This window comes from Dermochelys coriacea, chromosome 10 (assembly GCF_009764565.3).
Source record: "Dermochelys coriacea isolate rDerCor1 chromosome 10, rDerCor1.pri.v4, whole genome shotgun sequence".
Lineage (NCBI taxonomy): Eukaryota > Metazoa > Chordata > Testudines > Dermochelyidae > Dermochelys > Dermochelys coriacea.
The window spans coordinates 43,214,882-43,228,796 of NC_050077.1; the positions used below are offsets into that span (position 1 = coordinate 43,214,882).

The following is a 13,915-nucleotide window of genomic DNA, read 5'->3' on the forward strand; positions in this document are numbered from 1 at the left end:
GCGAATACAGACTAACACGGCTGCTACTCTGAAAACTGTAGTAACTGTAGCACAGAGATGCCCAAACTCTACCATTAAACAGCAGGAAAACTAAGTCTGTAAACAGTTTATAACAGCCTGTAGGAGCCATGTGTATCCTGTAGCCTGCAGGTGCTAGTTAGAAGAGAACACCTACAGACTTGGGCAGAAATGGTTGTGAAAGTCTTAACACGCTGCTGTTGGCTGCCTTTTTATTCACAGAACTGGGTATCAGCTCTGTGAAGAAAAGGTGGCATTGCCATGGAAACTGCAGCCTCCAGCTGAGTTAGCATCTGTTGCCAGGATCAGCTGCTGGTTTACAGGAAAATGCGTCTCTCTACCTAACCCCTTCTGAAGAGCCACATGCGGCTCCAGAGCCACAGGTTGGCCACCCCTGTTTAATACATCACCACCTGCAAGAGGTCACTAAGGGCCACCATGCTGTTAGAACTTAAGGGAGGAGAGTTTACAAAAAATATTCAAGCAGCTGAAAGGAACGAGCTTTCAGTAAAGCTACCCTATGTTTCCTTCATAGGAGGCTAGTTACCTGGCACACTAGCAATCCCAAGGTGGCTGAAGGCACATATCCTAAACAAAGTGGAGAGAGTACCAATACCTGGTACAATCAGCCATGAGTTACTGGCAAGCTATATAGTAAGTTATTGCTTATCTATAAAGTATGGCTGCTTTTCACACTCACCAGTAAAACTAGCCAGACTAGTAAGAAACAGAAAGCGCTATCAATATGCAAGTTTGGAGAGACCAGCATAATACAAGGAAATTTATTGTTCTGCTCTGAAAAGTGGCTATGTGAAAATGGCATCTTCCTTAACAGTTGCCTCCTATGTGCAACCATGACTTCTAAAATGCCTCCTCCCACACCCTTTTTAGGCCAGCGTGGCCACCTAAGCACCCTCGACAACCCTAAAAGTGGCTGGATTCTAGTCCTGTTTATTCTTTCAGAACTGCTTACCAAGTTTTAACTACAGGCCCAAAGTCTGACCTCAGTTACACTGCATAATGCTGCTGAAAGCAATGGGCTCAATTGGCTGTACTATATGCAGAGTGACCTGAACAACCTCTTCAGGTGGTGATGTATTAGAACAGGGGTGGCCAACCTGTGGCTCTGGAGCCACATATGGCTCTTCAGAAGTTAATATGCGGTTCCTTGCATAGGTGCTGACTCTGGGGCTGGAGCTACAGGTGCTAACTTTCCACTGCTCAACCCCAGGCCCTGCCACCCCTTACCCCAAGGCTCCTGCCCCCTCCCCTGAGCCCGCTGTACCCTTACTCCTCTCTGCTCCATCCCAGAGCCTCCTGTACACTGCAAAACTGCTGATCGTGGTGGGCAGGAGGCACGGGGAAGGAGAGGGAGGTGCTGATAGGCAGGGCTTCCAGCACGCAGGAGGTGCTGGGGGAGCTGATGGGGGCTGCTGATGTATTATTGTGGCTCTTTGGCAATGTATATTGGTAAATTCTGGCTCCTCCTCAGGCTCAGGTTGGCCACCTCTGTATTAGAAGATAAACCATCTTGACTCATGCATCCCCGAGCTGGGATTGCTGGGCTAGCAGTTGGAAAATCTTTTCACTTATAAAATGAGCAAGTTCAAGCTGGTATCAGACACAAACCTAGAACCCCATAAGGGCACGCAGTCACTAAGGGCCAGATCGTCAAAAGGTATTTGGCACCTAACCCCTATTGAAATTCATTCATGTAAATACCTTTGAGGATCCGGGCCTAAGTAGAAAGAAAAAGTGGCTAGTCAAACAAACTAAATCAGTGGCAGTATAGACAACTGAAAACATGCTTGTGACTTCTTGTCAAAGATTCCTTTACAGGCAAGACTTGGACTGAGACAAAATTGAAGGCCATTAAAACCAAAAACCCACAGTGAGTGGGCTCAAGTTGGCTAACTAGTGATACTCTAGTAGTGTTAAAAGCTAAGTGGCCCCAGCAAGCTCATTTAAATGGCTTTTGTATTCTTATGGTATGGTATTCTTATTCTTGGGAGAGAAGGGTTCACATGTTCTGGCACCCAGGGCAGTGATTCCATTGCTCTCTCCTTTTGGAGCTTACGGAAGGTGGGTCTTTTAGACAGAGAAGAGTATACCACAAAAGCACACAGGGAATTTTTGTGATGTTTTCAACCAACTAGGGACATAGGATTTTTAAATTCTGAAGTGATGACATTTAACATTCAAATTTTCTCCATTTAAAACGTTTTTGAAAAAAGGGTTAATTACCTCACCCCAAAGTTTTCATTGCTTTAAGCTCTTATAAAAGAATGAATCCCATTCCCCCATCTAATTGTGTATTCTTTTGAACTCAGAAGTCATTACACTATTTCCCCTACCCCAAGTAAAGTAGTGACAAATGAAAAATCAGTAGTCAGTTCATAAGAGCGGAGGATGATACCCAGACACTGGCATTTCATGTAAATACAAGAACTCCGGCTTTGGATGCAGAGGCTAAACAGCATTATTACTGAAATCTGCAGTATGAATGCCATGGCTCTTTGCAGCCAGATGTCAAACATCAGTCACCAGGAAGGCTAATCAACTGCAAGCTTCTCCAACTACGGGAGGCTAAAAAAAGGCCCATTTCTAGAATTACAGTGCAATTTGTTCCTGTTTTGCTCTAACTGTTGGAGGAAGCCGCCCAGCTCTGACACACACATACCTCTTTCCCCACATGTGGGTTTCGAAGAGACCGGCACTAGTGATTTTATGGGCTGCCACCATCTCTGTGACTGGTAGTATGTTTATAATATATGGACGTTAAGAAACCTAATTGTCCTGGACAACTCAGCCATGGGACTGACATCAGTATCTGAGTGGACACTTGTGATGAAGTGGGAATGTTCTTAATGTTTTCTTTCAATACTATGTGGGTGCCTCAGTTTCCCCTAAAAAAAAAAAAGAGGAGTACTTGTGGCACCTTAGAGACTAACAAATTTATTTGAGCATAAGCTTTCATGAGTTTCCCCTAGGCATTTCTTAAGTATCTAGGTGGTGGGATAAAGGGGTGTGATTGTTGCAGAGCCCTAGAGGGCCAGCGTGATGGTGTCTGCATAGAGAATGGCCGACACCCTGTCTCCTGGCAACTAATGGCCTGGGCCCCGCCTCTGCAAATGTGCCAACTAAGTGTTGGAGAACAAAGAGATCAGGTGGCCTCCTGGCCCAGGAAAGAGACAAAGGCCAGACGAGGGGTGGGAGAGTTTCAGTTTGGAGCTAGCTGGGGAAATGGAGGGAGACCCAGATGGGGCTCTAGCCTCCCTGCCCCCCAAGACAGACCTGATTGAGGGGTCCTGTTCTCTGTACCTACAAGCTCTGTTTTAGACCATGTTCCTGTCGTCTAATAAACCTTCTGTTTTACTGGCTGGCTGAGAGTCATATCTGACTGCAGAATTGGGGTGCAGGACCCACTGGCTTCCCCAGGAGCCCCACCTGTGCGAACTTGCCGTGGGAAGTTCACGGTATGGACGGGGATGCTGAATGCTCCGAGGTCAGACTCAGGAAGGTGGAAGTTGTGTAAGCTTCTTGCCGTGGAGACAGTCTGCTCTCAGAGAGGAGGCTTCCCCAGAGTCCTGTCTTCCCATGGAGTAGTTCCAGAGCATTGCCCGGGATCTCCGTGACAACACTTTAATAAGAAAAATCCAGACACATATACTGTGATGTCAAGGTCACTATTTTAGATAGAGATGTGTTATTCAGTAGCTCACCCAGGCAAACTACGAATAGGGCACCCTACCTACACCACCACTCAAGGTACCTGAGGAATTTATGACAAACACAAAAATAACTAATGAAATAACAAAATAAAAGTTTATTAGCACTAAGAATGCTTTCTCTCCCTCTGTAACCTTAACATGGAACAGTCCAGCAGTTACAATGAAATTGCCTAACGGTTATTTCCACAGCATGAGGTGCTCTCTCTATGGAAAATTGGAGGTTAGGAGTCCTGGATCAATCCACCCACCAATCTGATTGTCTCACCCTACGCAAGTGCTTAATAGGGCCCAGTCAGCTGAAAGCTCAGTTAAGATAGAGAGAGAGAGAGAGAGAGAGAGTGTGTGTGTGTGTGTGTGTGTGTGTTTTGTGCGGGTGGCTCTACATCACTCTTAACTAACTTCTAATGCAACAGTTGTACTAAAACAGTCATTGATCCAGATAGTATAGAAACCACCAGAGCATCAGTGAATTACAGGGGATTTAGGATCTACTAGTGTTGCTGTTCTGCTTTCTGTTTGTAGGACCCTGTCATGAAGTTAGCCCAGTGTAATTTATTGAGACCCATTCACTATTTTGCGTAGTGCTGCTGTCAAACATCCAGTCCATGCATCCTAATTGCAAATATTTGCCCTTAAAAGAAGGGAAGGACCCGCCAGCTGATGTGAATGATCAGTCTCAGACTGGGCAAGGGACTGCCCAGCTGGTATTACTGAAAAAGAATTTTCAATAAATATGGAGAATTAGAGTACTGAAAGCTGGGATAAAGGGTCAGCAAGTAAGTGAATAGTGACAGCTAGCCTATGCAGAACTTAAACACTACATGGGAGATGGTGGTTTTAATCAGTTGTCTTAAATGAGGTCTATAGAGATCAATATTTAAAAACACAATAAATCCCTTTATCTTTAGGAGCTGAAGTTCTTATGTGTACATTGGGTTTCAGTTCTCAGGTGATGGGACAGTAAGCAAATAGGATAAAACCTGACCCGTGGAAATTTCAAGAGCTAATTGAGGAACTTTTCATTTCAGGGGACCCCCCATCCACACACCCAGCACACTTAGCTGTGCCCCTCAGTTAGCTCCAGGTGGAGAAACCATTTTAGGAAGCATTTTGATTTACATTTTTAACCTGAAATACAGATTTTGGGCCTGATGTTTTCAAGAGCCAATCAATAAAGTTTGGGTGGCAGAGAGCTGCAAGGATAGAGCAGTTTTAATGAGAAGTGAGGCCAGATGATGTCCTTTAGTGATGTCCTTGTTGTGTGCCCAGCCTGTCAGAACAGAGCTCTTCACTGTACAGACATACACCCTCAGATTAATTTTCCTCAGAGCAGCCTTCTAAAGAAAAGGGCACAGGACACAAGTTGTGAGGGTGCATGTGGTCATTCTGCTTCAGTGCAATTCTGCAAGAGGACTTGAGGAAAACAAGCCCTTTCAGGGGAAACTGATGCACAGCAGGAGTGGAAGTGCAAAGCTAACCTGCTGTAGATGTCAGCATTTAGCAGCATCCTCTCCAGCTACAAGAAAGCTGAAGGAAATGGCTACCACCACCTCAGCAGAAACTGACGTTTTATATTAGGGACCTCTCTGTAGCCTGCCTCAGCTACCCCTCTTTATTCCTTCCCCCTTCACTTGGTAAGTTATCAGCAAGCTTTTAGAACACTGGCCTGGTGAAAAATACCACAGAAGGGATTCCTATACAGAAGTAAATTTAATAAAACCACCACCAATTGTGTACTTTAACATAGCTCGTTACAGAAATAATAAAAATGGACTCGGTAGCTAAAACTCATTAGTTCTTACCCCTTTTAATTGAAAAAATATCCCAATGATTTCAATTGCTAGTGCACTAGATGGAGTGTTTAATACTTGCCAGGACAGTTTGCCCAATAACGGAGCCCAAAACAAACAAAGACAATTCCACCATCTTCCTTTTCAACGTCATGATTTGTAATAATGTAAGTGAAACTTAAAAACAGCAAGGAATGTTTCATTTGATAGCTAAAAGGGGGACGGAGAAGAGATCCACAGTGGAATTCTTTCAATGCTCTTTGAGAAGTGGCATAAGAGAGAATCCCCCTTTTCCTCCATCAAAAGAAAAATTCCTAACACACACTTCCCATAGATTTGAACATCAGCCAGGTTCAGAGCGCATGTCCTGGGTGCATGGGAATGGCTAGGTCTGATTTTGGTAACATTCTGGGTGAAAAAGACAAAGCATCCTGAATCATAACATACATTCATCTCTAATGAAATGCACACCAAGTTAATCAGTTTGCATTAGGAGCTGGAAATTTGAAGGGGTGGTTCCGTTGCCAGCAATGGACACACAAACCATGGAGGCCAGGAAATCAAAGATGCAGGAAGAGGAGAAACTTAACTTCTCAGGTAAAAACCTTCAAAAGAGTCACTACACCAGCACACGCTTCCCCCACCCCAATCCCGGGGCTAAAAAAAAAGCAAACAAAGAAAATGCACAGCAAATAGACATAATCTTGAAGATTTTTAAAGAATAAATATTTTTTTTGTAATTAAACATTATGCAAACACGTGCCACGCTTGCTCTTTGTCCATGCATATGCGCTATATACAATTTTGAAAAATACTGTGTTGTCCTCTTTTTGTTTTAAAAGTCATATACAAAGTTTTTTCCTTGCTGTGTACCCCCCTCATCCCCTCCCCGAGAATCATCTTTACAATGAGCCAATCAACATTCACTCATGAACTTGGGTGTGTGAGAGGAGGAGGGAGAGGGAGAACCCCTTACCAAAGTACATCAAAATGGCTGGTTTGGACATGAAAAGCGGTGTCAAGAAACTGGTTTAAATTTCATCTGTACTACACACAGGAAAAAAAAGAAAAAGAAAAAAGGAGTCTGCTTGGAGAATGAAGCTACGTTACAAGTTAAAGTTGGAGGGTTTTTTTAGTGCGTCTTGTCACACTCTTATTGGCCGCCTAGAATACTGTTGTACAATGGTTTATCTACCTTTTTTATTACAATATAATTTACTTAAATTTTCTGTTAGCAAAACAGAATCCCGGTACTACAGACCCAGCGGTGTAATAGGCATAGTGCCTCTTTTTGTGTGTGTTTTGTTTTAATTGCATGAGCACTCTAGATGGTAAAAGTTTTCAGAGTTCATTTTATGCAGGGCCAGTCTCAGTCCTCAATGTACTCCCACAGGTCCTTCTCATAGCCTTCATGCACATGCTGCAACAAAACCCTTCGTCGACTCTCGCAGTATCTGCAGCAAAGGGGGAGAGCACATTGAGATGCTGGTTAGGAACTGCATATACACAAGTGACTGTCATCCTTTGACATGGTTTGACAAGGCCTGGGAGGTACACATTATAAACATGCGTAATATAGTGCTTTGATCTGCAGAGAAGGAAGTCATTTGCAAAGCTAGCTCAGCATTATCCCCATTTTACAAGCTGAAAGATGGACACATGGAGAGGTTGTGGCATACCCACAAGCACAGCACAGGTTAGTGGCAGAGCTGGAAACAGAAGCCAAGTTCTCCTGACTCAGCATGGTGCCCTAGCCACTGGATCACGTTACAATGACAGACGAGAAAAGCCAATATAACACAAAGACAGGGTCCAATTTTGTTCACCTTCAAAATAGTAAAGATGGAAGCAATAAAGACAAAGCAATGGCTGGTTACCCTAGCTGGACCAAGAGTCTGTCCTAGGAATCACAACCGCATGTGCCTGAAAAGTTTACCCACTATGTCCTCAAACGCCTCTCCAATCTGTACACATTCAAAAGAGGATGTTTTCCCTGCTGGTGAAGCAGCAGTTAACACTGATCCCAGAGCTAGGTACACTCCTACCAATATGAATGGCATTGGGGCAAAGCAATGAATCAAAAGGAATCATTGGTTTCAGAGTAGCAGCCGTGTTAGTCTGTATTCGCAAAAAGAAAAGGAGTACTTGTGGCACCTTAGAGAGTAACAAATTTATTAGAGCATAAGCTTTCGTGAGCTACAGCTCACTTCATCGGATGCAGTTGGTGGAAAAAACAGAGGAGAGATTTATATACACACACACAGAGAACATGAAACAATGGGTTTATCATACACACTGTAAGGAGAGTGATCACTTAAGATAAGCCATCACCAACAGCAGGGGGGGAAAGGAGGAAAACCTTTCATGGTGACAAGCAAGGTAGGCTAATTCAAGCAGTTAACAAGAATATCAGAGGAACAGTGGGGGGTGGGGTGGGAGGGAGAAATACCATGGGGAAATAGGCTTGAATAGAGACTGGGAATGGATGAGTCATTACACAAAGTAAAACTAAGTTAATTGTATCCAGTTTGCAAATTAATGCCAATTCAGCAGTCTCTTGTTGGAGTCTGTTTTTGAAGCTTTTTTGTTGAAGTATAGCCACTCTTAGGTCTGTGATCGAGTGCCCAGAGAGATTGAAGTGTTCTCCAACTGGTTTTTGAATGTTATAATTCTTGACGTTTGATTTGTGTCCATTCATTCTTTTACGTAGAGACAGTCCAGTTTGGCCAATGTACATGGCAGAGGGGCATTGCTGGCACATGATGGCATATATCACATTGGTAGATGCGCAGGTGAACGAGCCTCTGATAGTGTGGCTGATGTGATTAGGCCCTATGATGGTATCCCCTGAATAGATATGTGGACAGAGTTGGCAACGGGCTTTGTTGCAAGGATAGGTTCCTGGGTTAGTGGTTCTGTTGTGTGGTGTGTGGTTGCTGGTGAGTACTTGCTTCAGATTGAGGGGCTGTCTGTAAGCAAGGACTGGCCTGTCTCCCAAGATCTGTGAGAGTGATGGGTCGTCCTTCAGGATAGGTTGTAGATCCTTGATGATGCGTTGGAGAGGTTTTAGTTGGGGGCTGAAGGTGATGGCTAGTGGCGTTCTGTTGTTTTCTTTGTTGGGCCTGTCCTGTAGTAGGTGACTTTGGGTACTCTTCTGGCTCTGTCAATCTGTTTCTTCACTTCAGCAGGTGGGTATTGTAGTTGTAGGAATGCATGATAGAGATCTTGTAGGTGTTTGTCTCTGTCTGAGGGGTTGGAGCAAATGCGGTTATATCGTAGCACTTGGCTGTAGACAATGGATCGAGTGGTATGATCTGGATGAAAGCTAGAGGCATGTAGGTAGGAATAGCGGTCAGTAGGTTTCCGATATAGGGTAGTGTTTATGTGACCATCGCTTATTAGCACCGTAGTGTCCTGGAAGTGGATCTTTTGTGTGGACTGGTCCAGGCTGAGGTTGATGGTGGGATGGAAATTGTTGAAATGATGGTCCACTATGGATGTAGAAGCCCTCTACACCAACATTCCACACAAAGATGGACTACAAGCCGTCAGGAACTGTATCCCCGATACCGTCACGGCTAACCTGGTGGCTGAACTTTGTGACTTTGTCCTCACCCATAACTATTTCACATTTGGTGACAATGTATACCTTCAAATCAGCAGCACTGCGATGGGTACCCGCATGGCCCCACAGTATGCCAACATTTTTATGGCTGACTTAGAACAACGCTTCCTCAGCTCTCGTCCCCTAATGCCCCTACTCTACTTGCGCTACATTGATGACATCATCATCTGGACCCATGGAAAAGAAGCTCTTGAGGAATTCCACCATGATTTCAACAATTTCCATCCCACCATCAACCTCAGCCTGGACCAGTCCACACAAGAGATCCACTTCCTGGACACTACAGTGCTAATAAGCGATGGTCACATAAACACCACCCTATATCGGAAACCTACTGACCGCTATTCCTACCTACATGCCTCTAGCTTTCATCCAGATCATACCACTCGATCCATTGTCTACAGCCAAGCGCTACGATATAACCGCATTTGCTCCAACCCCTCAGACAGAGACAAACACCTACAAGATCTCTATCATGCATTCCTACAACTACAATACCCACCTGCTGAAGTGAAGAAACAGATTGACAGAACCAGAAGAGTACCCAGAAGTCACCTACTACAGGACAGGCCCAACAAAGAAAACAACAGAACGCCACTAGTCATCACCTTCAGCCCCCAACTAAAACCTCTCCAACGCATCATCAAGGATCTACAACCTACCCTGAAGGACGACCCATCACTCTCACAGATCTTGGGAGACAGACCAGTCCTTGCTTACAGACAGCCCCCCAATCTGAAGCAAATACTCACCAGCAACCACACACCACACAACAGAACCACTAACCCAGGAACCTTTCCTTGCAACAAAGCCCGTTGCCAACTCTGTCCACATATCTATTCAGGGGATACCATCATAGGGCCTAATCACATCAGCCACACTATCAGAGGCTCGTTCACCTGCGCATCTACCAATGTGATATATGCCATCATGTGCCAGCAATGCCCCTCTGCCATGTACATTGGCCAAACTGGACAGTCTCTACGTAAAAGAATGAATGGACACAAATCAGACGTCAAGAACTATAACATTCAAAAACCAGTTGGAGAACACTTCAATCTCTCTGGTCACTCGATCACAGACCTAAGAGTGGCTATACTTCAACAAAAAAGCTTCAAAAACAGACTCCAACGAGAGACTGCTGAATTGGCATTAATTTGCCAACTGGATACAATTAACTTAGGCTTGAATAGAGACTGGGAATGGATGAGTCATTACACAAAGTAAAACTATTTCCCCATGGTATTTCTCCCTCCCACCCCACCCCCCACTGTTCCTCTGATATTCTTTTTAACTGCTGGAATTAGCCTACCTTGCTTGTCACCATGAAAGGTTTTCCTCCTTCCCCCCCCCTGCTGCTAGTGATGGCTTATCTTAAGTGATCACTCTCCTTACAGTAAAAAGAAAAGGAGTACTTGTAGCACCTTAGAGACTAACAAATTTATTAGAGCATAAGCATCCGATGCATCCGATGCATCCGATGAAGTGAGCTGTAGCTCACGAAAGCTTATGCTCTAATAAATTTGTTAGTCTCTAAGGTGCCACAAGTACTCCTTTTCTTTTTGCGAATACAGACTAACACGGCTGCTACTCTGAAACCTCTCCTTACAGTGTGTATGATAAACCCATTGTTTCATGTTCTGTGTGTGTGTGTGTGTGTGTGTGTGTATATAAATCTCTCCTCTGTTTTTTCCACCAACTGCATCCGATGAAGTGAGCTGTAGCTCGGAAAGCTTATGCTCTAATAAATTTGTTAGTCTCTAAGGTGCCACAAGTACTCCTTTTCTTTTTGCGAATACAGACTAACACAGCTGCTACTCTGAAACCTCTCCTTACAGTGTGTATGATAAACCCATTGTTTCATGTTCTGTGTGTGTGTGTGTGTGTGTGTGTGTGTGTATATAAATCTCTCCTCTGTTTTTTCCACCAACTGCATCCGATGAAGTGAGCTGTAGCTCGGAAAGCTTATGCTCTAATAAATTTGTTACTCTCTAAGGTGCCACAAGTACTTTTTTTTTTTTTTTTTTTTAAAGGAATCATGTTCATTTCAGATGTAGTAGCCAACTAGAAAGATAAGAAATAAGTCTTCAGTGTCCCTTTAATGCTACTTATTGACATTTCTGGAGATAATCCCTGTTCACTGGTTATGCCAAGTTCTGACCTCTGCCCCCTCCCACCTGCAGGTTAGGGACAAAAAAAAAACCTTTACTCCATTAATTGCTTCCCAGTACAGCCGGTATGACCATGTCACTAATTCCATGGCTAATCAGTGCAGCTTGACAGCACAGGTGGAATATCACAAGCAGCAAACCAATTAGCTGAGCCAAATCCATTCAGCTGCACAGAAATGTTGAGCTGCAAAATGAGAAAGCTAGAATTTAGGAACCAACTCATGAGTTAAAGGCTCCCACTGGGGGTAGAGAGGCATGTGACAAGGGCTGTAAGTTCAGTTTCCAAGCACATTTGTCCGTCAGTGTCATCTGAAGGGCTCTCACAGCTGAGCCTTCTGCTCCGCAAAAGCAAAACACCTCTCGCCCTAACTAAGGCAAGATTCACATTAGCAGAGGGGAAAAAAGTTGTCTCTGTAGGCCTATTGCAGGAATCTTCAAACAGCCAACAATCCTTTATTACATATGCTACCATATGTAGGAACAAGAGGGAAAGCCACAGAATAGCAGCACTCAGAATTGTCTTGCTTTTAAGTTACAGCCTTAACATTAACACTCAGCATCTGATCCAGCTGACAGATTTATTTGAATGAACCTATTCTAGTTCTTCCCATGGTATCAGCTGTTGGAATGTAAATCATAGCACAAAGTCCCATTGATTTAATGGAACATGTGATAAATGGAACATGCACAGTAATTGCTTTCCAATCTTCGGTTATTTTGCTGGCTTTTTCTAACTCCTGTTTTCCAGAAATGTCATGGGCATCACAAGCTGATAGGCCAAAAACAGCTAGAGCTAAATGAACAAGGTGGACGTTCATTGGAATTCCCCCAAAGAATTCTTTAAAGCTGCATGATTAAGGTAATATCTGGTTAATCAAGGACCTGTGCATGCTTGGAAGGCCACACGGTCTCCCCAGAAATATAAAGGCGGGTTTGGATGCTGTGTTTTCAGGCAATCCAGACCATGTTTAGTCTTAATTTGTCTGTCTGTTTTGGATAGTTGATAACAGAATACATTTTAAGAGCAACTGCATCAGAGCCAAAATAAACAGCCTAATGACAGAACAAGTTAAAAACTACTCAAAACCAGAGTCTAACGGAAATGTTCCATTCCTAGTAGTGCTGCCAGCCACTACAGGAATGGGCAGAACCTCTGTCATACGATCATTAGTGTTTATATTCACAGGGGAAACTTCCTAGTCAATAGAACTCATTTTACTTGTGCAGTGGCTTGCTTTTCCTGCTAGACATAACAGACATTTTTCAGAGTAGCAGCCGTGTTAGTCTGTATTCGCAAGAAGAAAAGGAGTACTTGTGGCACCTTAGAGACTAACAAAATAAATTTGTTAGCCTCTAAGATGCCACAAGTACTCCTTTTCTTTTAACAGACATTTAGTAACTCTGGCCTGTTCCCTTAGAACTGAAGCCCATAATACTGTGACCCATCTACATATACAGTTTTTATTTTTCCATATTGTAAGAGCACTTCCCAAGGACTTTCAGAAGTAGTGGGATAATGTGCCCTTTAAGCCCCATCTCTCTAAGAGGCAGTAGTGAGGGAGTACATGACTCTCCCCCTTTTCTTGCATGTTGCTCTCCTCTCACTATAGCCTATTCATTGGTTAGCTTACAGTCAGGGAGGGCAAAGATGCAATGGAGTCTAGCTGCCCAACTACAAAAACATTTTGGTTGACTCATCTCAGGGCAAAATTATTGGAAAACATTAAACCAACTCATCTCTCTCCCTTCATTACATATGAATCTACCTTGATCTTTTTCAGAGCCTCCTTCCTTGCACAAACTGCATGGTCCAAAGGCAACCACACTTTACAGAGGAGCCTTATCTACACTAGGAACACTGAAAGTTTCTCTCCACTGCTCAACAGAAGAGGAGTTAACAGTGCTGAGAGTCCTGCTGTGGGCTTCCCTCCAGCACCACAGTCAGTTCGACTTGCTCCCAAGAGGCCTAGATGACTATGCTGTAAACTGTGCAGGCAGCCTGTCTTCATAGGAATCCCGCATTGCTAATGCTTGTTTGGTTTGTGTGTGCAAGAGATCAGCCTTCTGCTGCTTGATTAGCTGCTCGTCAGAGATTGCCTGCTGATCAAGAAACAGGGCAGAAGGCCAACAATGAGTGAGACTCTCGGAAGGCATAAGGTCCGGGAGAAACTTGCGGCCTGGCTGTTACACATGCACTCTCCACAGGCTCTTACCTACCAAATCAAAAGTGATCTACAGAGGAATTGATGTCAGGGTCTGTGCAATATATGACACACACTCATTTCAAAGTGTACCTGTACTTATCTTGTACTTTCTGCTTTATGTCTTGCAGCGAATCTTGGGATATATCTCGCTCCAGGTACCCAGAAAGCACCTCCGTAGCATTCTCTAAGTCTGCTTGGTTATTCTGCAAAGACAAAGAGACCAGTTTTTTGTAGACACTTCCTCAAATCAACTAGAAATCCTGACCTAAATGAGAAACAGGTGGGGACAATTATGTTGGATAACACTTCAGAGTATGCCCCTCTACAGATCAGAGGTGAGAAGGAGAATTCATTTCACAATTCAACCAAAAGTTAC

General features: G+C 43.9%; 1 protein-coding gene across 3 annotated transcripts in view; it reads right to left on the reverse strand.

Moving 5' to 3' along the window:
• Window positions 1-5,440: 5,440 nt before the first annotated feature.
• The window catches only part of ARIH1 (ariadne RBR E3 ubiquitin protein ligase 1), a 114,770-nt gene continuing 106,295 nt past the window's right edge, over window positions 5,441-13,915 (reverse strand). For all 3 annotated transcript variants that reach the window (XM_038418656.2, XM_038418654.2, XM_038418655.2), the window contains 2 exons: window positions 13,630-13,742; window positions 5,441-6,993 (listed from right to left, as the gene is read on the reverse strand). In XM_038418656.2, the coding sequence (XP_038274584.1) occupies window positions 6,909-6,993; window positions 13,630-13,742 (198 nt within the window). In that variant the 3' untranslated portion in view covers window positions 5,441-6,908. The remainder of the gene's footprint in view (window positions 6,994-13,629; window positions 13,743-13,915) is intronic.